General features: G+C 54.9%; 1 protein-coding gene across 1 annotated transcript in view; it reads left to right on the top strand.

Annotated features, from left to right (window-relative positions):
* The window catches only part of NTN1 (netrin 1), a 96,480-nt gene extending 77,272 nt beyond the window's left edge, over positions 1–19,208 (top strand). Inside the window, exons 5-6 of the mRNA XM_027691775.1 lie at positions 9,519–9,593; positions 18,767–19,208. Coding sequence (XP_027547576.1) covers positions 9,519–9,593; positions 18,767–19,095 — 404 coding nt within the window. The 3' untranslated portion in view covers positions 19,096–19,208. The remainder of the gene's footprint in view (positions 1–9,518; positions 9,594–18,766) is intronic.
* Positions 19,209–23,518: the final 4,310 nt, after the last annotated feature.

Raw genomic sequence — 23,518 nt, 5'->3', positions numbered from 1 at the left:
AGTGGCTCGGGATATGTTTGGAGTGGGGAAGCACCGGGTGTGGATGAAGCACTGTCAGGGCTGGCACCCCCACATTTCCTGGGGCTCAGTGCTGGGTTTGATCCTGTGGGAAGGGGGTAGAAAATGTGCTGCCAGCCCTGTGTGCTCCTGGGAGAGAGTGAGGAGGGTGGAGAGGAGGGGGTGGATGAACCATGAAACTCGGTGTTGGTGTGGTGTTTTCCATTGCACTGTTTTCCAGTGGGTCACAGTGGGAATGTCCCCACTGTGTCACCAGCAGCCATAACCTTCCTACTCACTCCCTTTATATCCGGGAACATTGGGATGCTGATGAGGCCATGGCTGCTATGGGCACACTTGTCCCAAAACACCAGATATCACTCAGGCCATTCTCTCCTGTTCCCAAACTGGCAGCAGGCAGCTCAGGAGGCAGGGACCAAACTCACTCCGAGGCACAGTGGGGCTCGGGGGGTGTCTGGGGGTGATTCTCCCTCTGAACACCGTGACCAGGGTTCCCAGGGATGCACCAAAGGCACCCAAACCATGCCTGGAGCACAGCTGGAACTGGAGTGGCTGCGCATGGGGGGCCTGGCAAGGGCGGTTCCCCTGAGATCACGGGCAGCCCTGGCCGCATCCTGCGGGTGCTGGGGGTCATGCTGGAGGGTCCAGTGTCCCCCAGGCCACGCTGGGTGCTGGGGAGGTGAGAAGGGGCTGCGGGCTCCTGCGAAGCCCTCGCTGCCGCTTCCCGCCCGCTCCAGGCGAGAGGCTTTAATCTAATTACATGCTTTATTTGCGCCAATTTGTTTTTCAATCAATCTTGCTCAGCCAGAAGAAAGGAGGCTACTGTGGGCTCATTTGCACCTTCTTGTTCCAAGGGAGAGGTTAATGGCAGTTATCCACTGGGATGCTGTGGTCCTGGCTCTCCCCCTGCGGGGCTGCCCGGCCGGGGGTTCAGGCAGCTTCTCAGCACCAGACAGCACGTCCCCAGTTTGGGCACGGAGCAGCCTGGATGCTGCCTGGGGATCTTTGGAACAGGCTGTCTTGTGAGGATCCACTGCAGGCAGGGCTCAGGATGCTCCTGCCAGGTGGTCCCAGGGAGTCCTGGAGCTGCCCTGCAGGAAAAGTTTTGTGTATCTGTTTCTGGGGGTTTCAGTAGGGTCCCAGGGAAAGGTTAGGTCTGCAGAGCACCAAAACAAACAAAAAAATAGTGGAAGTAATTCCTGCCACTCCTCCTGCCCCACTGGGGCTGGTGTAGCTCAGTGCCATGGTGTGATCAGTACAGGGCAGGGTTACAGTGCCCCACATACTCGTGTGCTGGTACAAAGGTGCTCCTCAGCCTGCTTTGGAGGTCAGAAGATGCTCTGGTGCCCAAGCAGGTACCTCTGCCATTGCAGGCTGGTCACAGACCCTCTCCAAGGCTGGGTCTCAGCTGATGGGACAAATCCCTGCCAGCTCCTGGGGACTGCTGCTCCAAGGCTGCCCTGAGCCAGCTCAGGGGGTGACCAAGGACAGACAGTGAAGTCTCACAGCTGTGTGGTTAAATGCAAGGCTGTACCAAAGGCTTGCTGTGCACCAGGAACTTGCACAGACCCTCTGTGAGCAGATCCAGACCCTTGGAATCCCTGTCCACAGGCTCAGGTAGGGACTGCTTCAAACCTGGGGACCATTCTGTAGACAACACAACATGTGTGACTTGAGCAGCCCAGTCCCAGCTCATCCCAGGTCCAAGGCTTGGAAAAGATGTGTCTCCCCATTCTGGCTCCTGGCTGTGCTGGAGAGATGGCCAAGGCCACCAGCCAGAGGCACTGGCTGTCCTGCAGCAGGCCCAGGATGAAGGGCACTGATTTGCACATCATATTTGCAAAGGGCATCATGCTCAACAGCTGGGTCCTCACCAGGTGGGGGAGAGGAGCCAATGTAGTCATAACAGACCTCCTGCTCCATCCAATGGCTGGACAAGGGTGCAGGAGAAGTGATCCCACTGCTAAAGTGAATAACCTGGGAGGGATTCTCTGCCCCAAGTTTGCTTTTTTATTAGAGCTTCTTTATATTAAAGCAGCCAACACTGAGACAAAGACTCCCACTGTAGTCCAGCCCAAATTAGGTCACAGCATCGATCCCTCGCAGGCCGTGTGTGCTCTGAGAGCCAAACACATTGCAGTCCCTGCTGCTTGTCCCACAGGGAGGATCCCATCCATATTCCCTGGACAAGGAGAGGGCCTCTCCAGAGCATCCCCTCCCTCAGGATGTGTGGGCAGCAAAGGCCAAGAGCTGGAAGCTTGGAGCAAGCAGAGCTGGCACTCTCCAAAATGACTCTAACAGTCGTTCACTGAGATTGAGGGAGGAGATGTTAAAATAATTCTTTGGGATGGAAGCAAGGGGCAGCCTCAGTGCTGTGGGAAGCAAAACAGGATTTCATGGTCATCTGGGGAAATCTCCAGAGGTCTAAGAGCCAAAGGCATCCCTGCCATAACTGCTACAGGCCAAACCCTGGCACAGGGTCATCCTCTCCTGTCCCAGTGCTGGGTAGTTGTGGATTGCATTTTATCCTGTGTTGCCTGGGAGTTAAACTGCCTTTGGGATGCCTTGAGGTAGCTTCCAGAAATGTTTTCATGCCCAGTTTGAGCACACTGAGCACCCAGCTGAGCCCCTGCTCAATCACAGGGCAGAGACAGACGTTGCTGCCCCTGCCCTTCCCAAACAAAAACTGGCTCCCCCTCCCCATACCCCTTCTGCTCCTTGTGCTGTTCCTCCATGTCCCCAGCCACGAGCTGAAGATGTGGGATTGCTGCCTGTGAGAAGGGCTGGAAATTTATTCCCAGAGTCTGAACAGCCTGGAGGAGCACTCAATTCTGTGGGGAAGGGGCAGCAGGAAGCTCTGCAGACCAGTGGAGCCGTAGGTGTCCTGTATGTCCCACAGGACTAAGGCTGCAGCAGTTCTTTGGAGCACCTGGAATAGTTTTGTGGTTGTTGGATAGGCTCATGGAACCACACCAGGGCTTTGGTTGAGAGCACTGCTGGCTCAGCTGCGGGATCTGGGCATGGACACAGCCAAGAACTGGGATTCCCTGACTCCTGGTGAAAGGAGGGATCACTTGGGTCCATCTTCAGCATCACTATGATACCAGAGCTCACAAAAATACACCTTCCTCTCCTTTTTGTGCAGATTCTGCAGCACAGAAACATAAATCTCATCCCCTAGTTGGGGGCAGATCCCCCCTCCAACTGTTAGAAAACCAGAAGCAGCAGCACAGCTGGAGCATGGGTTTGGAGATGCCTGCAGAGATGTCTAGGTGTTGTGCACTGGCATTTCCAAGCACAGATTTGCCCAGAGCTGGTGGGGACCTGGATGCTGCCCTGTTTCCCCTGTCACAAGGGGCAGCTCATGCACCAGCCCTGTGTGGGGATTTCTGACCAGTAATGCTGGGGAAGGAAGAGAAAAGGGCAGAGAGATGAAAGCTGCTCACCACCACAGTCCCCTTGCATTACAATAAGTCAAAACAGCCCCATTGATATGCACTGGCCCACTCTGGGGGTATTTGGGAGCCCAGGCAGGCCCTACTGCATTTCCTCAATCCTGCTCTCTCCAGGTATAGAATCATGGATGTAGGATTTGATAATGGCCCTTTACCTTCATTTAGTGGCTCAGCCTGGTTGCACATCCCACCCAGGGACAACAGGAGATGGGGGCACCCAGGCCCCCCCTCCAGAGCCCCAGGAGGAAGCACAGCCCCCAGGGAGAGAAGGCAGGAAAATGCCCTTCACCCTGAAACGCTGAGGTCAGACCATCAAGGCTGGGGCTCCCCTTCTAAGCCACAACACCTCCACTTTGGATCGCAGCCCACAAAGGCATTTAGGGCCCTACCTGGGGGAAATCAATAGGAATTTAGCTGCATAAATTGGGATTAGAAATCTGAATCCCCTTGGGGATCTAAGCCTTATATCTGCGTTTCGAGTTAGGTACCCAGGCCAAGAAATGTGGCTTTAATCGTTCTATCATGTCAGAATCAAGGGGCCTTTAATTTCCGTTACCGACATGTGGCTTTCGCGGGGGCTTAAAGCTCATTTTGGAACTGCAAGCGCAGCAAGAGGCGCCTCGTGCAGCGTCTTCTCAGGAACAACACTCAGCACCCCCAGCTCTGCTGCCAGCACCTCCATCCTGCCCAACCCTGGGAGCATCAGCACTCAGAGTCACACAATATCCTGGGTTGGGAGGGACCCACAAGGATCACAGAGTCCCAACTCTTAAATAAACAGCCTCTGGGAGGAACGTGGTGCGTTAGCAAAGCACGGGGTGACCAGGGGCCCAGCATCCCACAGCTCCCAGTCTGCTGGGAGCAACCCCAGCCCTGCTCGACCCAACCCCAAAAGGAAGACGTTTAAAAATAAAATTAAAAAAAAATCAAATTAAAAAAAAAAAAAAAAAAGGCAAAACAAAGAAGGTGTTTAGCTGTGAAAACTCTTTGCTCAGCCAGAGAATTAGTTATATCAAGGGGATGGGCTGAGCTGCAAAGCTGCTGAAGGCTGTGCTGACACTTTTTACTAAGCTGCGACGGACACGAAACAGCCGCCCGCCACCTGCTCCCTCTGCGAACAAGTAGCGCCAAACGCCTCTTCCCAGATCCCCTCCCACTCTGTTTATCCGGGAAACGCAGAAAGTTGGTGCTTTCCCCGCAGGGAATCGGCCGGGCGCTCCCGGCCCCGGGGACCCGGCAGGGAGGAGCAGGATGTCACCGCGCCGGGAGGCAGTGATGAAGGAAAAAAAAAAAAAAAGCACTAAGGTCTGGTTGTGCTTTGGGTTTGAGCCTCTGAAACGGGGATTTGCTCTGAAATATTTGTGCAGCTGAGCAAACTCGGGGCGGAAAGTGCCGGGAGCAGGGGAGGAGGGTGCTTGGATATCAGCACTTGGTTTCTCCTGCACCGCGGTGCTGTAGCCAGGGGGGGTTGGATCCTTCAGAAGAGGGGTGGCTGGGTCAGATTAAGGCTAGGAGCAGCTCAGAGAGGTCTCAGGTCCTGCCCAGGGCCAGGCAGGCTGAGAGGACAGGTCTGCCTGGAGGAGGAGCAAGGCAGGACAGCAGCAGGGTGGGCACCAACCCTTGTTCTGCACCCCCGTGTGCAAGGGATGTTTGTACAACACGGTGGGCAGAGAGCTGGGCCTGACCCCATCCGCCCCTCCTGGTGCCCCTACATCCCACCTATAGCACCTGGCTGAACAGCACCTGGACACCGACCACCCCATGCTTCAGGTACCAGGTTGTTCCCCACCCCAAAGAGGCTTCACCTCTTCAGGCAGCTCCCTTAATCTTCAGCCTGACCTTTTGGCCAGACTCTGGCATCACCTTCCATGGGCAGGTTACCTCAGGCTGATCCTCTGCAGCCTCCTGGAGAGGGGCAAGAGGGACCTGCAGGACAGCAAGTCCCTGGAGTAACCAAGCAACACGTGTTGGGACTCCAGAGGTTTGCAACAGAACCATCTGGGAACAAATTTTGCAAGAGTCTCACATGGTTTGTATGTCCTGTGCACACCCACGAGTCACTGGGACGGCTGTTAGAGCACCCTGGGCTCCACATCCATCCTCTCCTCCCCTTTCAGCCGGCTGATCCTCCCTCCCATCCCTTCCCCAGCTCCATTATCACTTTCCATCAGGGAGCAGCAGCTCAGCAAACCTTCCCCAGAGCCCAAATGCTGAAGTGTCCCTTGGTGGATGAGAGCAGGGTCTGTCCCAGGCGTTAGGCAGCACTAAAATAACATCCTGCAGCATCTCTTCCACACACTTTCCCTAAGCAACAGTGATCTCTCAACATTACCCCATGCACACAGCAGTGCTTCCCAGCCAAACCGGCTCAATGCTTGGCTCTGGGAAATCTCATTTGCCCTCCCAAAGAGGCCCCACAGAACCTCCAAGTCACCCAGGAGGCAGGAGAGCTCTCCACATCGGAGACAAAGGAAATGAACCGGGGCAAATCCCCCACCCACGGAAACCAGCCCTGGCATCTGGTGATTCACTGTGATTTACACCAGCTGGCTCTGGCCACAGAGAGTTCAATTCAAACCAGCTGGGGCTCTGGCACAGCCCGTGGGGCTGGGGAAAGAGAAAAGAGAAGGCAGGACAGGGTTGTGTCAGTCAAAACAGGGTCAGACCCGGCTGTAGGTGGGTGTCTTGAGCTCCAGGTTTTCACCTTGGGAGCAAGCAGAGGTGTGGGATGGGGTGCTGTGGAGACAGGGTGCTGTCCTGCAGCATGTGTGGGGTAGTTGGTTGGTGCCCAATCACCCCACAGGCTCCCTGTCTGGGAAACAGCACGAGGATGGGTTTCCAGCAGGTCTGGAATCTCAGGCAGTGTGGAATTATCATAGCAGTGGTGCAAGGACTGGGAAGCTCAGATGTGGTTAGTGATGTTCCTGTGGGGAGAGGTTGCTGAGGTGACTTGGGGTTGTTCTTGTCAGTGGTCTGGACTGAAGTGCAGAGCAATGGTTTCTATCTGATTGCTGTTTCTTGGGGTGGATCCCAAAGCAGTGCAGTTGGGCTGGAGGAGGATCTGCTCCAGGTGGGCTCTATCAGCCTGGATGGTGGAGACCCCCCTACAGATCCAGGGGCTGAGCCATGGAGGTGGGAGCTGCTGTCCACCCTGCTAGTGCTCAGAGCCAGCTGCTTGCCAGCATCTGTCTGACTTGGCCAGGACAGGAGGGATGTGCAGCCAGAGCTCCCAGGCTTGTCCCTGCTCAGCTGCTCCCTCTCCACCTGCCCCTGTAGCAGAGCAGCTGCTGCCCAGGGGCTGAGGGGTAACAGCAGCAGTGAATATCCACAGAGCTCCAGGATTTCTGTGCCAGGGGAGAACCATCACCATGTTTATCATAACCACACTGGTGTCCTGAGAACATCAGCAGTTGAGCAGAATGGTGTCAGAAACCTGTAGGAGCTGCGATGGCCTGTCTGTCCCTTGTCATCCCCTGCTCCACTGAGCAGCTGAGGGGAAGCCTCTCTGGGCTGTCAGGTCACTGCATGCACATTTAGTTCCCTTATAGACTTTTCCTGCAATGTTTATGGCCAGGAACATCTTACCAGTGTGTTGGATCAGGAATATTTCTGTTCCCTGATCTCAGGGACACCGGGCAGTCACACCCCATTGCATGGTGACATCCTGCCACGTAGGCATGGCTGGGACTTTGCTAGCCAATCTCCATCATCTCAACTACAGCTTTTATGGAATATCCACTCCTTTCTCAGTGCATTTCAAGTTTTAATCAATGTTCAGAGTCGTGTTAGATGAGAAAAGCAAATGGAACCAGAGGCTGGAAACCCTCAGTCATCAGCTCAGCTCCTGGGTTTTGAGGGGCTTTGGCTGGGTTGTAGCCGTGCAGAAACCTCAGCTGGGACTATTGGAGGAGGAAGGGACCTTGCTTCAAATCATGGCTTTTGGTTTTGGCCCTGACTGGGTTATGCTGAAAGATGAAGCCATGTATTCCTGTGGATGCTCTCCTGAGGAGTGGGAACAGCAGGCAGAGACGGGGCAGGAGGATGGTGCTGAGCTGGGGAACTCTTCGTGGCCATGTTGAGAGGGGCTGGGGCACACATGGATCAGAAGTGTTGGTACCGAGGTGGTACCTGATGATCTTGGCAAGTGTGAGTGTCCAGCTCCTCGAGTTTCCTTCACTTGTTAGTTCCTCCACTCAAACTTTTCAGCTGCTGCTTGGCTCAGGCTGGGTTTGGCTCTGCTGCCAGAGGCATCTGGCAGAGTTGGATCTGGGGTCCGTGAGACCTCCTGGAGCATCTCCTCTCCACCTGACAAAGCTCCCCGTGGTTCTGAACTCACCTCCCACTCAGGGACACCTCCTGTACTGGGGCTGGTGAGCTGAGAGGGTGCAGAGCACCCAGTGCACCACATCTGCCCTCCTTGCCTGGGCTGGCTCTGAGCATCCACCACTGGAGATCAGCTCCTCCAGCATGGCCCTGTCCCAAAGCTGGCTTCATACCACGGCCCCTGTGTGCACAGCAGAGCTGCAAACAGAGTTATGGCCAGGAAATGCTGCCACTGCTATGGCTGTGCAGCCACTTCCAAGCTCTGTGCCTGTGTTTCCCCTCCCAACCTGCTTAGTGCCAGTGTCCCTGGGAAGGAACTTGTGCTGCAAGGGCTTTTGCAGCACACAAGGAATGAGGCCTCAAGCCCTGCTGAGGCTGTGGCATGTGCCACTCCGGAGTGTGACACAGCCTTGCTGATGGGGGACAGGGAAGATGCCGCACAGCTTCTCCCCCAGGGTTTCATGTCGTGGTACTGGAGAGGAGGGGGTGTTGCCTGGGCAAGTGTGTTCTGGTCTGGCACTGCCCATGTGGGCTGGGGCAGGATATGGGCACCTGGCATGCACTGGCTGTGGGATACCAGCAGCATTCCCATCCTTCCCTGCATCCCTGCCCTGCTGTGGCACTTCAGTTTTCACACCTGGGCTCCATGGGTGGCTGTGGAGGGATGTGGGCAGCTGGGACAGTGGAGGTGTCTGGGGGCTGTCACTGTACCAGACGTGTCCCATTTTTTCCCGAATAAGGGGATTCTGTGTGCTGGGAGCCTCTCTCCAGCACCTGTGGGTGCTGAGGAGACATGAGATGTGCACGGGCAGCACGTCCATGAGCCCACCCCGATTCTGGGAGCTGGCACGGGGTGGTACATCTCCAGCTGTGGCACCACTGGAATGTTCCCAGCAGCGGCTGGAGGGCACCAACCACGTGATGCTGTCCAGCCACATCCCACATCCCACATCCCTCACCGGAGCAGGTCCCTGGGGAGCAGCAGCTCCCGGGGCAGGGCTCAGCATCCCTGCAGCCACCCAGGCCCGTGGCCCGGCTCCAGCCCTGGTGGCAGTGCCAGGAGGCCGTGCCAGCCCTCCCGCCTGCCGCCGCTCCGGCCCCTGCGCCGCCCGGGCACGGCCGGCGTGTCCCAGCAGTGGGGGCCCATTAGAAATGAAATGTTCCTACTGGGGCATTTTATTTGCACACTTCAGTAGAGTGGACACCAAAAGGCTTTGCTAATGCTTCATGGGCTGCTAATTTCCTCTCTGACCCGCATTGTCGGAGGGTGACCCCAGCCCGAATCTCTCGGCAATGAATGCCAAAGGCTGACACTGGTCCGGGTTAGGGGTGACAATGGGGCCTCTGTGGGCTCCGGGCAGGCTCCAGTTGGGAGCTGGAGAACAGGGAGAATTTGTGTGGCTCTCAAAAGCTCTGGGTGGCACAATAAGGGAGGCCCCCGGGGTCTCCCAGGAAGACAGAGGCGGCCCAGGGAAGCCGGGCTGGGGGAGGCGGGCGGGAGGATGGTTTCCTTTGTGAGCAGCTTTCTTTAGAAAGGAAGGGTTTTCTGAATGCCCCCTTAGACGACCCAATCGGGGCCTGGCAGATGGATATCAACAGGCACGCTGCTTATTCATGGCAGGCTGCAGCTTTGAGCCGTCCCCCCTTCCCCCAGCCCTTTATTCATTTTAAGGCTAATTTGTTTTGTTAATGTTTTCTTGCCCTCCCCCTCTCTCCGTGCAGATTGTGACTCATACTGCAAAGCCTCCAAGGGGAAACTGAAGATCAACATGAAGAAGTACTGTAAGAAAGACTATGGTGAGTCCTCCCTCTCAGCGCTGCTGCTTCCCAGGGATGAGAGGTGGCAAAGGGATGCAGAGGAGGAGCATCCCCCTCTGGAGTGTCCCCAAGCCCTCCCAGCCCAGGGAAAGGCTGCTGGCTGTGTCCCAGCCATGGGCAGCCCAGCTCTACCTGTGCTGGGTCGTGTGCAATTTTGGGAATGATTTTTGGCAGGTTTGGAGAGGAAGCCCTGGGCAGCAATTCTTGGTGGAGAAAGTGATGCAGTGTGTTTCTTGGGAAATTGGGATGAGGACACTATGGACCCTGATTAGAGGGTTGTCTTAGCATCTGCAGGGAGACTCATATTTTCCAGGTATTTCCAGTGTCTTCTTGGTTACAATGACACCATGTCCCCTCTCTTCTCACAGTGCTATAAGGTACAGCAGCTTTCAAAAAGTGTGCTTTGCCATGGGGATGAGCAGAAAGCAGTTCCCTGTCACCCAAATCCATCCCCCTTTAATCCCAGGATAGTTCAGAAGGTGATGCAGCCCTGGGACAAGCCAGGGACACTGTGGAATCCTTGCTGGTACCCAAGGTCCTGAGAATCCTTCCACAGCTCTGCCCTGCAGCAGTGGCTTGGAGCAGGCACATCCCAAGCTCTCTGCTCCTGGGATTATTTTTAATGTGGGTCCATTCCCAACATGGTCACCAGTGGGTCCTTGCAGTGTCCATGCAGGACATATCCAGGGTGACCCCAGGAGGAGCTTCTCTCCTCCTTGGCTCAGACATCACCCACTGGCAGGTGGGGAGGGATGGCTCTGCTCTGTCCCTCCTTTGCCAGCCATGCCAACGCTGCTGGGATGAGCTGAGTGTCAGGAACAGGACCAACCTGGAAAAATCTCCTTAAATACAGATGCTGTGTGCCAGGGGATGGTTAGAAATGCAGCTAAACTTATGGAGGGGTTGGAAGTTATCTCCCCCCTCCAGGGACTGTAGAGGGGGGAGCAAAGTGTCTGGGGGAAGAACCAACCATGAGCTTTTGAGTTTGACCCAGGGATGGGGAGTGGGCTGAGCACTGGCAAGCCTAGCTCAAAGCTGAGCCTTCACACATGCAAAACCCAGGGAATATGAGATGCTGCAGGGTTTAGCATCTGTCCAGTGCCTGCCAGTCTTTCCCACCACAGTGGAGGACTACATAAAAGATATCTAATATCTATATCTACATATAAATATATGCATGTGTATATTTGTATCTGTGTGTATATATATTTCCACCAAACTATCAAGCAAAAGCATCTCATTCCATCTGCATGAAAACACCCAGGAGTGGAGATACCTCCTTCCTCCTTCAAACACACAGCAGCAGCTCAGCATGTCTGGGAAGTGTTTGCAAGAGCAGAACGAATTCCCATTTAACAGCCCATCCCTGGACAAGGCACTTCCCAGCAGGGCTGGCTGAGGGGATGCTCCACACTGGCTTTGTGCTCTGATACTTCCCCCTGAGCTCAGGGGAGGGAAAAAGGCCTTGGGAGCAAATATTTTATTTCCATTCCCATTTATTCTTCCTTTATCCACATGGCAAAATGGTTGTGGAGCAGAGAGTATCCCTTGACAAGGCTGGGCTGCAGTTGTGGTCCCCATCCAGCAAGGCTGTGCCGAGGTCTGGTCGTGCTCGTAGGAGCTGCTGGAGGTTCATCACATGTTGGAAAGGTCCAAGGAATGCCTTTTCCCTTGGATAAAAGGGTTTAATGGCACATGGGAAAGTCTCTGCTAAAAGGTTATTAAGGTTATATATGGGGTTATTAAGGAGGGGAGCAGGGCTGAGTCCCAGGCCACTAAAGCCATGGAGTTTCCTTGTGGGTGAATTCTCTGCTGGCTAAGAAGCTACAAACACATTTCCCACATGTGGACATGCATCCCCCATTTTCCCACCTGGCTTCTCCAGCATGTCTTGAGAGCTGAGCTCACACTGGAGCATTTGCATTCTGAAGAGGGGAGAAAACAGTTCCTGCTTGACTGCAGGAAACTTGGACTTGTCATGATCCAAGTCGGCCCTGGGGGTTGGGAGAATGGAAGGGAGGACAAAAAGGCAAGTGCATCCCCCTCAGAGCACTTTCCAGCCAAGCAGTGTCACCTTTCCCTGTGCTCTTGGGGCGAGGGTTGGGAGGTTTTGGTGGTGGCAGCACCTGGGTTTTGCTGAAGGGGCAGCCCTGGTGTGGTTTTGCTCCTTGGCTTGTCCAGTGTCACCAGGGGGGTGTTGGGGGTTCAGCTGAAAGCTCACACTTGGTTTTGTTTGAGGCTGTAAAGTGGCTCATGGGCTCCAACAGACCCCGGGGAGATGAGAGCAGGTCAAGAGCTTTTTTGGGCAGAAGATACCCCTGGAGCCATGAAAAGGGGAGAGATACCCCCAGAGCAGTGATTAGGGGAGCTGGAAAGAGCTTTTCTCTTCTCTTTTATCCCGCGGCAGCACTTCTGCAGCTTCACCAGTGAGCCAAAACCATTTGCTGGTTTGGGTGAGCGAGTGCAGGAACTGGGGTGCTCCCAGCTGAGCCCTCCTGAATCTGGAGGGGTCCCCAACAGCCCCAACCAGCCCCACAGCCACGGCAAATTTGCTTTTCCAAGGGCAAACCAGCCTGGTGAGGCAGCAGGGTGAGCGGTGCCGTGCCGGGGCAGTCCAGGCTTTCACCAGGGTGAGGGAGGGAAGAAAGGGATGAAAAGGTGCAGGGAGGGATAATAAAGACTTTGGGACTGACACCCCAGCAGGAAGCCAATTAGGAGGCTCTTTTCCTCACCGTTCTGCTGCCATCGCTGTGCTGAATGTCCTAAAAGGCCCTAATTAGCTTGAACAGAGTTACTTCTCCCGCGGGCTCAATCGGGAGCTATCATCCGCCCGCGCTCCTCAATGGGGCTTTTTAGCTCCCCGCTTCATTCAACCATTCAAAGGGGATATTTTCCCTTATTTATTTTTCTTATCTGTTTGTTTTTGTTGGGTTTGTGGGTTTTTTCTTTTTATTTTAAATTGGGCTTTTTCCCTGCGAGGTGGGTTTTGGTGCAAATATTTGGAGTGAAACAGGACGCGGGGAGGGCGGGCTGGGAGATTCGGGGAGGGGAGAAGGCAAGAAGAGAAGCAGAAAAGCTTTTTCTGGGTTTACTTTGGCTGCGTGGGGGAGCGCAGGGTCACCCAGCTCCCAGAAATCCAGGGGTAGGGGAGGGGTTTCACTGGGTTGGGATCACTTAAATTAGCCTGGGGAAGCAGAGGGGATCCCTGCTGAACCCACTGAGGGTGGAGATTCCCCCGTGGCCCAAAAGGAGAAGGGATTATTTGATTAGAGCAGGTGATGCTGATCCAGGTGATGTGGGACCATCACTTGGGTGCTGCCATTTCATCCTGACCTTTGGGGCTTTTCCCACTCTCTGTGTGATTGTGGCTCATCCAAGTGGCTTTGGTAAAGGAAACCTGAAGCTTTTAAACCTCATTTCCCCCCTGATTCTGAGCCCCCTGTGCTGTAGCAGGGCCTGATCCTGCCCAGATGATCCCAGAGCGTTGTGCTGGGTCCTGTGTCCCCAGCCCAGCACTGGGGAGAGGATGGGGCTGAGGAACAGGATCCTCATCTGAAAGGTGAGATCATCTGCTCACTTTGCCCTTTCTTGGAAAAAAAAGTGAAGAAAAAATCCTTCCTTTTGCGGAGCCTTCACTTAGTCACCCCCTTTGTCGAGAGGAGCTTGGCAGGGGCTGCTGGAAAAAAGGAAAAACGTGTTTTCAAAAGGCAGCTTGCAAAGAGGGAGGGGGGAGAAAAAACCCTGAATCCACAGGAAAACACAAGGCACGGGGGGAAGCACCATCCCCGGTGCTCACAGACCCTTCCACTGCCCAGGAAGGTGGAGAAATCCCATTCCTGGAGCGGGGAAGTGCCGAGCAATCCCTCCTGTGCTGAGGGAGTCACTCCACGTGCTGAGGGAGTGAGCCCGGGCAGCGAGGGGACCCTCAGCACCATGGGGAGGGACCGTGCCCTGGCCAGGGCACACCCAGGCCGGCCGGGATTAGGGGTCATAAATCTCCAATATTAAACCAGTAGGAAATTGGCAACTGGAGCGAGGCAAAGCCGCCGCCAAATAAATTAAAAATTAAAAAATAAGGAGAAAAATCCCATTTTAACTCTTTGCTCCAGTGAGGAGCCAGCCCTTTACATTCCCAAACCCAGATGGTGTCGGGGTCACCTTTAGCTGCTGGGTTGGAATAAAATCCACATGGGCTCCACTCTGCTTGTGCAGTGAGATGGGAGCCAAGCCTTTGGAAAGCCCCATCTCAGGCTGGGACACCTGAACCCCAAGCTCCCACTTCCATCAGTCCATATTAAACACCTACTTCCATCAGTCCAAAGACCCTCTTGTTCTCCCAGCAAACTGCTCTGCTCCCACTGCCACCCCCTGGGCCCATGGAATCTTCCCCAGGGGCCAGCACAGTGATGCTCCCAGTCTCTGGAAGCTCCCCAAAGCTCCAGCTCCCATGGACAGGTCAGTGCACAGGATATACATGATATTCTGTGTATCCACAATAGGATGCACAGATTTGGCCCTGCAGCCCAGGCCTAGGTCAGCCTTGGCAGGGGAAACCTCGAAAGCAGAAGATTTATCACAACCCCCAAAAGCAAACCTAAAAATTTAAATAATTAATTTTTTTCCCAGCCTCACTCTTTTCATGGCAATCCCAGGATTTTCGGGCCCCTGACTCATGGTCTCTGAATGCTGCAAGGAGCTGCTTTGCTTTAAGCCTCGTGCAGCTGCCCTCAGACATGTTGTTTGGAGGCTTTGGGTTGGGTTTTGTTTTTATTAACATCAAGCCATCCACCCTTCTGCTTTCATCTCCAACATCCAGCCTTTGGGTCTTTCTTGTGGCTGGAGGCTCCCTGCCAAGCCTCCGGGAGCCAGGCAGCATCCTGAGCCCCTGAGCTGAGCTCCAGGGAATGCAGGAGGGGAGCAGGGACACTCCATCCCCTCCCACAGCCCAGGGACCACTCGGCCACCTTCTTCTTCCAAAGCAGCATAACGTGGTGAGACTTGTCAGGCACCATCCAGGCAGGATTTGTGGTCCAGGAGCACCAGTGTAGGGTGGGATGTGGTTCATGGGGCTGCTCCATGTGCTCACCAGGTCCCCCAGCTCTCTGTGCCCATTGCTGACTGGGGCTCCTTTGGGGCTGGCAGGGAGCAGAACAGTGAACCTGGAGAAAAATCCCTGGAGCTGTGGGGGTGTCTGGGGTGCGGCAGCCTCAGACTGCCTGCAGGGCTCAGCTCCCCACTGTTTGCAAAGCTCAGGGACAAGCCACTGGGGCCCATCCTCACTGGAAACCAATGTCACCAGCCTGCACTGGGGCCCATCCTCCCTGGAAACCACTGTCACCAGCCCCAGCTGGAGCAGCAGCACTGTGAAAGCTGCAGTTTGTTTGATTTTTGTGCTCCTGCTCCAGGTCACCACCCACTCCCAGGGCATCGTGGCCAGGGGAGCACCATCTCCCCAGTGGTGAATAACCACCATCCCCTATTGCATCCTCTCATCTGGCTGCCCCATGGATGCTTTCAGGGATGTTTTTCCAGGGATGTGGTGACAGGGACAGTCTTGGTAACAGGGGTTCAGTGGGAAAGCAAAGTGAGAGCAGTTCACCCCAGCACAGACAAAGCCAAGCTTTGCCCTAGGAAATGGCAGGTAAGGACAACACCAAGCACCAAAACCAGCTTTGGGAGGTGGAGGGGGCACAGCTGAGCCCTCTCCAAATCATGAAGGGGCTGAAACCTTCTCTTTCATGAGAAATGAGAGTCTAAATCCCTGGGGATTCCCTCAGGGAAGCCAGCTTAGGTATGTCTCTGCATGTCTTGTGTCCTTTGGGAGATGCTGGAGAAGCTGGTCCCACTCCACCACTGAAACACCCAGGCAAGGCACTGCTAAACCTGGACTCCAAAACCAGGCTCAGGGGGAACTGCATGTCCTGGATGTGAAGTTATGGGCAGAAAACGGGCTGTCAGGGGAGGCAGCTGCAGCCACGGCAGCCAAGCCTTCCTCAAAGCTTTCACTCCTTCCACTTCATTAATAAAAGGGGAAAAAAATAAGAGACGGGGGCCTTGACATCAAAAAAAATACAGACTGTGTGTTTTAGAGCGGAGTTTCCTGTAACCACCTCTCTCCGGTTCCTTTTCATTCATTTTCTCCATTTTGTCAGTGTGGACCCAAGGCAGGTCAAAGGTTTAAGCTTTTTTGGAAAGATTTGTTTCCAAAAAATAAAAATTGGCTAATCTTCACATTTTGTTACCTTCACACCAGACAGGGAAATACATGGTCAGAGCTTAGGGTTGTTTTTTTTCCTTTTTTTTTCCTCTTTTTTTTTCTTTTTCTTTATTTTTTTTTAATGAAAGCATCTGGCCTCCATGACATGCTCTGAAAAAAAAATACCCCATATATTTTGCAACGTGTTAAAAAGCTGTGCTGGGCTGCAGAGCTCTGCTTCCTCCCAGAGCCTGGGATCAGTTGGCACGGTGTGTTTTTATAGAGGGGGTGATTCTCCTCCATCTCTAACCCGGTGGGGGGAAATTGGGTTGTTAAAAGGCAAATGAGAGAGTTTTGCCTGGTTTTTTGGGGAGTTTCTTCTCCTGCTGTTAATTTATAGAAGCAGGATTGGCCCTGCTTGGGCCTGGCCAGACAGCTGAGACAGGCAGGTGGATGGGCAGGGGGTTATAGCTCCCAAGGCATGGGGGAAGAGTGGGAAAAAGGGAAAAGCTCAAAGATTTAGTAAAAAAGCACTTTATAGTTGGGCTGCACCAGCCTGCACGGAGCCCCTGCCTGCTCTCCCAGCCAGGGCTGGTGTCACCACCTGGGATTTTGCCTCTGTCTCTGCTGGTGGGGACAGTCAGCAACAGTCAGCAACCCTAGGAGGGCTGGGTAGTCACTGCCTGGTGAGGATATTTTCCTGGAAGCTGACTTTTAGTGAGGAGGAATGTGCTCAGACTCCCTGGAGGATGCAATCCCAGCTGATTGCAGTTCCCATCCTCATCTGCCACCCCTGCACTGTGAGGAACTGCTGTCAGGAGGAAGGCCACTGGTGCAGCAGGAGCTGCCTCCAGGCTTGTATCTCCTCTTCCTCACCGTACTGTGGGGCCAAACACTCCCTTTCCCATGTAAGTCTCTTTCCTTCCCTTTGATTTAAACCCAAATCAGGGTTAAACCCAAGGATGTCACCTGAGGAGGGCACAGCAGCACCTGTAGGGATGGCCAGGAGACATGGATGTGTCCAGCATGGGCGAGGTGTCCAAGGAGGAGGAGGAAGAGGAGGAGGAAGGCTGGCAGAAGTGACCATTGTCTGCTTGGGGCCACCTGGGCTGCAGGACAAAACCACGGTGGCTGCAGGGCCTTCTGAACTCAGTCGTGAGCAGAGCCCTCCCTTCAAGCATCCAGGTGTCCAGCACCATCCCAGCTGGACCTTGTAGAGAGCCCTCTCCCACCCCAGTGGTGGCTGAGCCAGCTCTCCTCTCTGTCCCTGTTGGCACTGTGGGCCACCCCTCCTGCCCAGATGCTGGTGGCTGCAGGGATAATGTCACGTAGGAACCGTGCTTCAGGAAAGAGCAAGAGGTGCAGTGCTGGAGGGCTGAGCCCTCCCCAGGCTTTCTCAGCCCATATGGCAACAGGGGAGATTACACAGCATCAGCCACAGGCTTGGAAAACATCATCACCTTGCTTATGGATCACAGTTGAGCTCCCATGTCAGTCCTCCTTAGGGAGTTTGTGATCTCCCAGTTCTCTGCCAAGCACAGTAAGTTATCCCCTTGAAGCCCAAGGCTGCTATTCAGCACCTGCAGAGATGCTCCAGTGACTGCCAGAGCCAGAAGTAAAGTTGGACACTGCCACTGACCTCTCCTTGTGCTCTCTGAGCCCCACCCTCAGTCCTTCTTCGGTGCTTTTTCCAGCAATGGCTTTTTCCACAGCAAGACATGGACAACCTTGACTGAGGAACATCTCCTGGAAACATCTGACCAGGGATCCTCCCCATTTCCAAATCCATCCATAGGTCTGAACCTGCTCAGTGTCTTGCTCCAAGGCCGGGGTCTCATGAGGAGCTCCCTCCTTGCACTGCCCCTGGGCAGATGTGCTGCAGCCCCACACAGGTCTTTCCTACCTCCAGATTCCAAGTGCTTGGAGATAAGGAGTAGTCCCAGTGTTTTGCTCCAGACTGGGGCTCATCTTCTCTTAAAACCTGGGGCTGCCTGAGAGTCCTGGTGCAGAAGCACCAAGTTGCCCATCCAGTGAGGAAGGGAGAGCAGAGGGGCTGGAGGGTTCCTGCAGAAACACATCCTCTGGCTGTGAGAGCATGAGAGCATGAGCTGCTCTCTGGACATGGGGATTGGAAAGAATATTCATCCCATGTCCTAGGACGCAGCCTGGGGCTTTAGCACTGTTTGGGAACAGGCAATTCCCTGTCCTGCCCCCTCCAACACCTATGCATGGGGCTCTGCCCTGTGCTCAGGCCACCCCCGAGGCTGGAGGCACCAGCTGTCCCAGGGTTTGAATTCTCTCTGTGCTTGTGGCTTCAAGGGAAAAGACAGGTCCAGTGTACACGAATCCACCTGGGTTTTTTTAAGATTTTCTGATCACTTTAAGAGTTCACAGGTGCTGGGGCAGATGTTGCTGCACCAACAGCCCCAGGAGCTGCTCTGCCTGTGCTTGTTTCACAACCACGTCCTGGGAGATGCTGGTCCTCCCTTGGACACAGAGGAGGACGAGCAACCTGCTCCCTGCCACTGCTCTGGGTAGCCCTGTGTCATTCCCAGGGCTGCCAGCACAAGGAATGCCATGGTTCTTGCTGTTACAGCCACTCCTGCAGCCCCCGTGGGCCTTGGGTTACCACATCCATTCTCCCTGGGAACCGAGGGCTGTGTGTGGCAGCAGAGCTGGAGAGCATCTCCCAAGTCTGTGGTGGTCTTAGAACCTTTGCTGAGACCCTCAGATGCCAGAACTGGCTGCTCTTGCTCATGGTGGGTGGCCTGGGGACAGGGTCAGTTTTGGGGCACCCACCACCCTTGTCCGCTGCCACCCCCAGCCCGGGCTCTGGAGATAAAATCCTTCTTCTTCACACAGCCCATTTAGGTAAGACTTGAAATTCATTTTCTTCTCACCAGCTCAGACAGTAACATCTTTTCCTCTCTTGCCTCGTGTGTTGTTTTTTTTCCAGCTGTTCAGATCCACATCCTGAAAGCGGAAAAAAATGCCGACTGGTGGAAGTTCACGGTCAACATCATCTCCGTCTACAAACAAGGGAGCAACCGGATACGGCGCGGAGACCAGACCCTGTGGATCCACTCCAAGGACATAGCATGCAAGTGCCCCAAAATCAAGCCCATGAAGAAGTATTTGCTGCTGGGCAACAACGAGGACTCTCCTGACCAGAGCGGCATCATTGCGGACAAAACCAGCCTGGTGATCCAGTGGCGGGATACGTGGGCCCGGCGGCTCAGGAAGTTCCAGCAGCGGGAGAAGAAGGGGAAGTGTAAGAAAGCCTAAAAGGAGGAGAAGGCCACGGAGGGCGCGGGAGGGAGAGACTGACTGTGCATGCTGCTTTGTGTAGAGCTGGGGCGGGCAGGGGCCGGCGACGGGGACGCGCCGCCGGGGCGGGCTGGGGGGACGGGAGGGGGATCGTGGCCGTGGGGCTGTCGGGATTGCACCTCGTATTCCGGGGGAAAACAAAACTTAAACCCAACAAAAACAATCGTGCACATGGACACAAACCAAGGGGAGTGTGGGTGCGGCACCCAGTGCCCCCCCACGCTTCTTCCTGCCCCCCATTGCCGAAGAACTCAGAGACACCAAACTGCCTTCAGCTGCTAACATCTGCTGCTTCCAAAGCACGGCATGGGAACATCAGACCTGTAAGAAACTAATCAACAGCAACGCTGGAAATTAACTCCCCATCCCCAAAATACGTATTCGCAGCTTAGGTTGACCAAGACAGTTACTGTAGAGGAAACTAAACAGAGACTTTTCGCCGAGGACAGATCCGAGATCGACTGACGGGTTATCGAAGACTTGGGTACCCCAGAGCCGTAACCACCACCCGCCGTGTGGTCCCTGGGGAGGCCGAGGTCTCCAGCCGTGATGATGCTCTGAGCCCAGTTTAGGCACAGCCAAGAGGGGACCTTGTTGGTGGGCAGCTTCCCCATGTGCATAACCCGGGGAGCGACTCCTCGCTCCAGCCCCCACACCCTGAGAAGTGCTGCCCCCACCACACTGGAGGAGCGTGAGCCCACGGGGTGCCCTCCCAGCAACCGATTCCCAGCCAAGGAGTTAATAACCAGGTTCCCCAAGGAAACACCCAGACTTGGCCAAAACCTGGCATCCAGCCCCAGAAGTTCTCCAGAAGATCCCTGAGTCTCCACTGCGGCCACCCCTGAGATCTCCTTCATGGGCTCGGTCCTCTCTGGTGCTGTCAGCAGACCATGAACCCTCAGATGACTGAAGATCTGTGCAGATGACACCCAGATCCTGGCTGGCCACTGGTTTCACTGGCAGTTCTCCCAGATCCACACCAGCTCTGCCCTCACTCCCCCTGGAGCTGTAGCTCCCTGGCATCCCTGCATTAGGTGGCCACCTCCTTGGAGACAAAGGAGGTGGGACAGTGAGTGCCAGGGACTGTCCCTGCGGGGCCAGGGTAGAGCTCTAAGGCTTGGCTGAGGTAGAGCCCGTGCAGGGCAGAGACCTGCCTGAGGGAAGGGACTGGATGAACAAAGTGTGACCCACCTGGAGCTCCCCAAACTGTTCTCCTCCTTCTGCTGGGGGTGAAACCCCCAAATTTAAATTTCCCAATTTCAAATCACAAACACACTAAGCCAGGTAGGGGCTGCCTCACCTCCAACCTGCATCCTGAGGGCAGGCCTGGCTGTTGAGCTGGCACCCAGGCACTGCACCCCCATGCCAGGCTGCTCCCCTGCCACAGCAGCCCGTGAGGAATGGGGATATCCGAGTTCACCTCATCCAGGGAGACAGGAAAGGCAGGGAGGGCAGGACGGGTACCTGGAGGAGAAGCAAACATTAGTCGCTATGAAAAGCAAAACCTCCCTGATATTTTTCCTTTTAGGAAACTTGGAAACATCTATTTTATGACATTTTCCAGTGGTTTTGCCTTGTTTTATAGCAATTGACAATATTTATATAATGACATAAACCACCATAAAGCGAGGCAGCCATGTAAATAGGTGCAAAGTGGAGGCTCCCAGGGAAGCTCCAGCCAGCACTGGGCTGCTGGAGACACCACCCGGAGGGAGCAAGCTCTGCTGAGCCTCCCCCTGCCACCACAAGGCCCTCCAAAATTAGTGTGGGTATTAGCAGAAAAATCCCACCCTGGACATCAAGCAAATCCCCCTCAAGTCTGTGTTTTCTCCCCTTTCCCAGAGTGGACTTGGTTTTTCTCATCTCAGAGCTCAAGGAGAGGTGACAGTTTTGCAACCCAGGGAACCCAAGCCACCAAGTTTTGAGGAACAAAATCTGACCTCAAGTGTCTAAATGGAGACTTAAAGCCCCAGAATGGGGTTGGATGCTCTCCTGCAGCCAATGTCAGCTGATGCCAGGGACACCCCACCAGCTGGAGACAGCATGTCCTTGGTTATTTGGGATGTCCTGAACCACAGGAGACCTTCAAATGGCCTAAAACCAATGGGATCCAACCGAAAGCCAGTTCACTTGGAGTGCAGGAAGGCAAGGCCAGGGGACACGAGGACTTGGGAACTGCCCACTGAGCACACCTGGACACCCAACGCTCACTCCCGTTTTCCAACCTTGTCGAGCACAGCCACCCTCCCCAGCACAGCCTTGACACCCCTAAACCCACCCAGGGACACCCCCAACCCCTTGCCCGCTCCCACTGGTCTCAGAGGCTGCAGAAGAACCACCACCCACTCCATGCCATGGCCAGACCCCCCCAGGCACCGACACAACCTGGGAAATCTGAAGGAAAGGAGTTCGCACAGGACATGGAACAGCTCAGATCCCACAGGGGTGAAGTCCCCATCCCTGTCCCACCAGGATCCTGTCCCGTCATCCCCGCTGGAGTTTTGCATTTCCAACCAGACCAGGGAAACCCCTTCACTCCATGCACTGTCCCCCAGTGCCCTTCATGCACTCCCAGTAACCCTGACCTGGAGGAGCTGCTGGTGGAACTGGCACACAGCCTCCCCCACACCCATTTTCGGGGTGCCCAGGGATGCAGCACTTCCCTGCAGCCACCCCCTGCTCCAGGACATCTCCTAGGGGGACACCTCTGTCCAGTCACCCAAAGAGGGACAAGATGCCCCCCCCCAAACACGCCCTGCACGGCCGGGGGTGCAGCTCTGAGGGGAACCAACCACACCACGACCAGCAAAGAACCCGGGCACCCCCACGGCCCTGGGGACAGGATGGGGGTCTGGGAGGGCAGCGGGGGTGACCAGGGAAGGGGCCGTGGTGCCTCCAGGAGGGCTTTGGAGAGCAGCTGAAATGCCAAAACAATCATCACTGACGGTAGCACCCGACAAAAGTCGCTTCGTCTCGTTTCTGTTCGTCTCGTCGTGTCCGTGCCCTCTCCCCGCACACCCCCCTCGTCCCCTCACAAAACCTGTGTTGTTTTGGGGTTCAACTGTTTTTGTTGATTTTTTTTTTATTATTTCTGTTAATATCTTGAACTGTAAATGTTGTTTAGTTATGACCATGGCAGACTGCTTTGGGCGATGTTTCTTTACAATGCATACTAATATATTATGGTTATTATATATGAATATATTTAATGACACGTGAAAAAGTTGTGGATTTTCTTATTGTTTTTCCCAGTTGTTCCTTTTTATTTTTTTCTTTTGTTTTTATTTTTCCCCCCTCTTTGTTTGTTTGTTTGTTAGATTGGCTGTAATTTACCTGAAGGAGCTTGTAACTGTTCAGCACCCACTCGGTAGAACTAAAGTCAGAAACCAGTTGAATAAACTCTTGTAAACTGTAAAAATCTCCATGGATCTCTGCTTCCTCCCACCCCTCAGGCTGGCAAGGGACAAGGAAGTGACAGTGTCCTCTCTGCCTCCCTAGGTCTGCCATTGTCCCCTTGGCAGGGTTGAGGTGGCACAGCTATTTTTGACTGCCAGTCCCAGCCACGTCCCCCAAATATCCCCCTGGCACTGCTCCCTGCCCTTGGGGACAGTGGGGTCACCATGGGGGGGGTGGGGGGTGGGATGGGGGGACCCTCCCAGCACCTCTGCTGCCAGAGGAGACTGAGCCCTGGGACAGAGCCAGGGCCTGCCAAAACCCGTGGGACCCCATACAGAGTTGGGGGACAGGTGAGGGGACAGGGCAGAGCCAGAGTCTGGGCTCAGGGGAGCTGCCAACCCCACTCCAGACCTATTTCTGTCCCATGCACAGGCTGCTCACCAGCACTGTCCCTTCCTGCCCATCCTGTGCATCAGCTCCACCACCCATCGCCCACGGGGGAACAGTGGGGCCAGTGCTGCTGCTGCACCCCAGGGCTGGTGGCACCGACAGGATGGAAACCTGGAGGAGGGGGGAACTGAGGCAGCAAAACACTTCCAGGGAGAAAAATACAGGCAAAAGGTCCTGCAAACTGCCGAGGGGTCAGACCCCTGACCCTGCCCTCGGCATCACTGGTAATTTATGGATCCAAAAACATCTCGGAGGTCAGAAATCTCAGATCTTTATTGCACAGACAAATGGGCCACAAGTGACACCCCCTCTGCTCCGGGGCCATCGCCTGTGGCTCCACTGAGGAGCAAATGGGTTTCCCACATTGCTCTGGCTCCAGGCAGGTGGCCAGTCAGCCAAAGGTGACACGGTGGCTCTGGAAAGAGGGGGATGAGCCTATTCCCACTGAGGGCCAGATCTGGAGCAGTTCTCCCAGCCTGGTCCCACCAGACAGCGTGGGAGACCAGCCATCCATGCCCTGAGCTCAGCACTGAGC

The sequence above is a fragment of the Neopelma chrysocephalum genome, unplaced genomic scaffold (genome assembly GCF_003984885.1).
Source record: "Neopelma chrysocephalum unplaced genomic scaffold, ASM398488v2 Primary Assembly neopelma1_84, whole genome shotgun sequence".
Classification (NCBI taxonomy): Eukaryota; Metazoa; Chordata; class Aves; order Passeriformes; family Pipridae; genus Neopelma; species Neopelma chrysocephalum.
The sequence above is the reverse complement of the archived record's forward strand: the minus strand, read 5'-3'. Positions and strand labels throughout refer to the sequence as shown.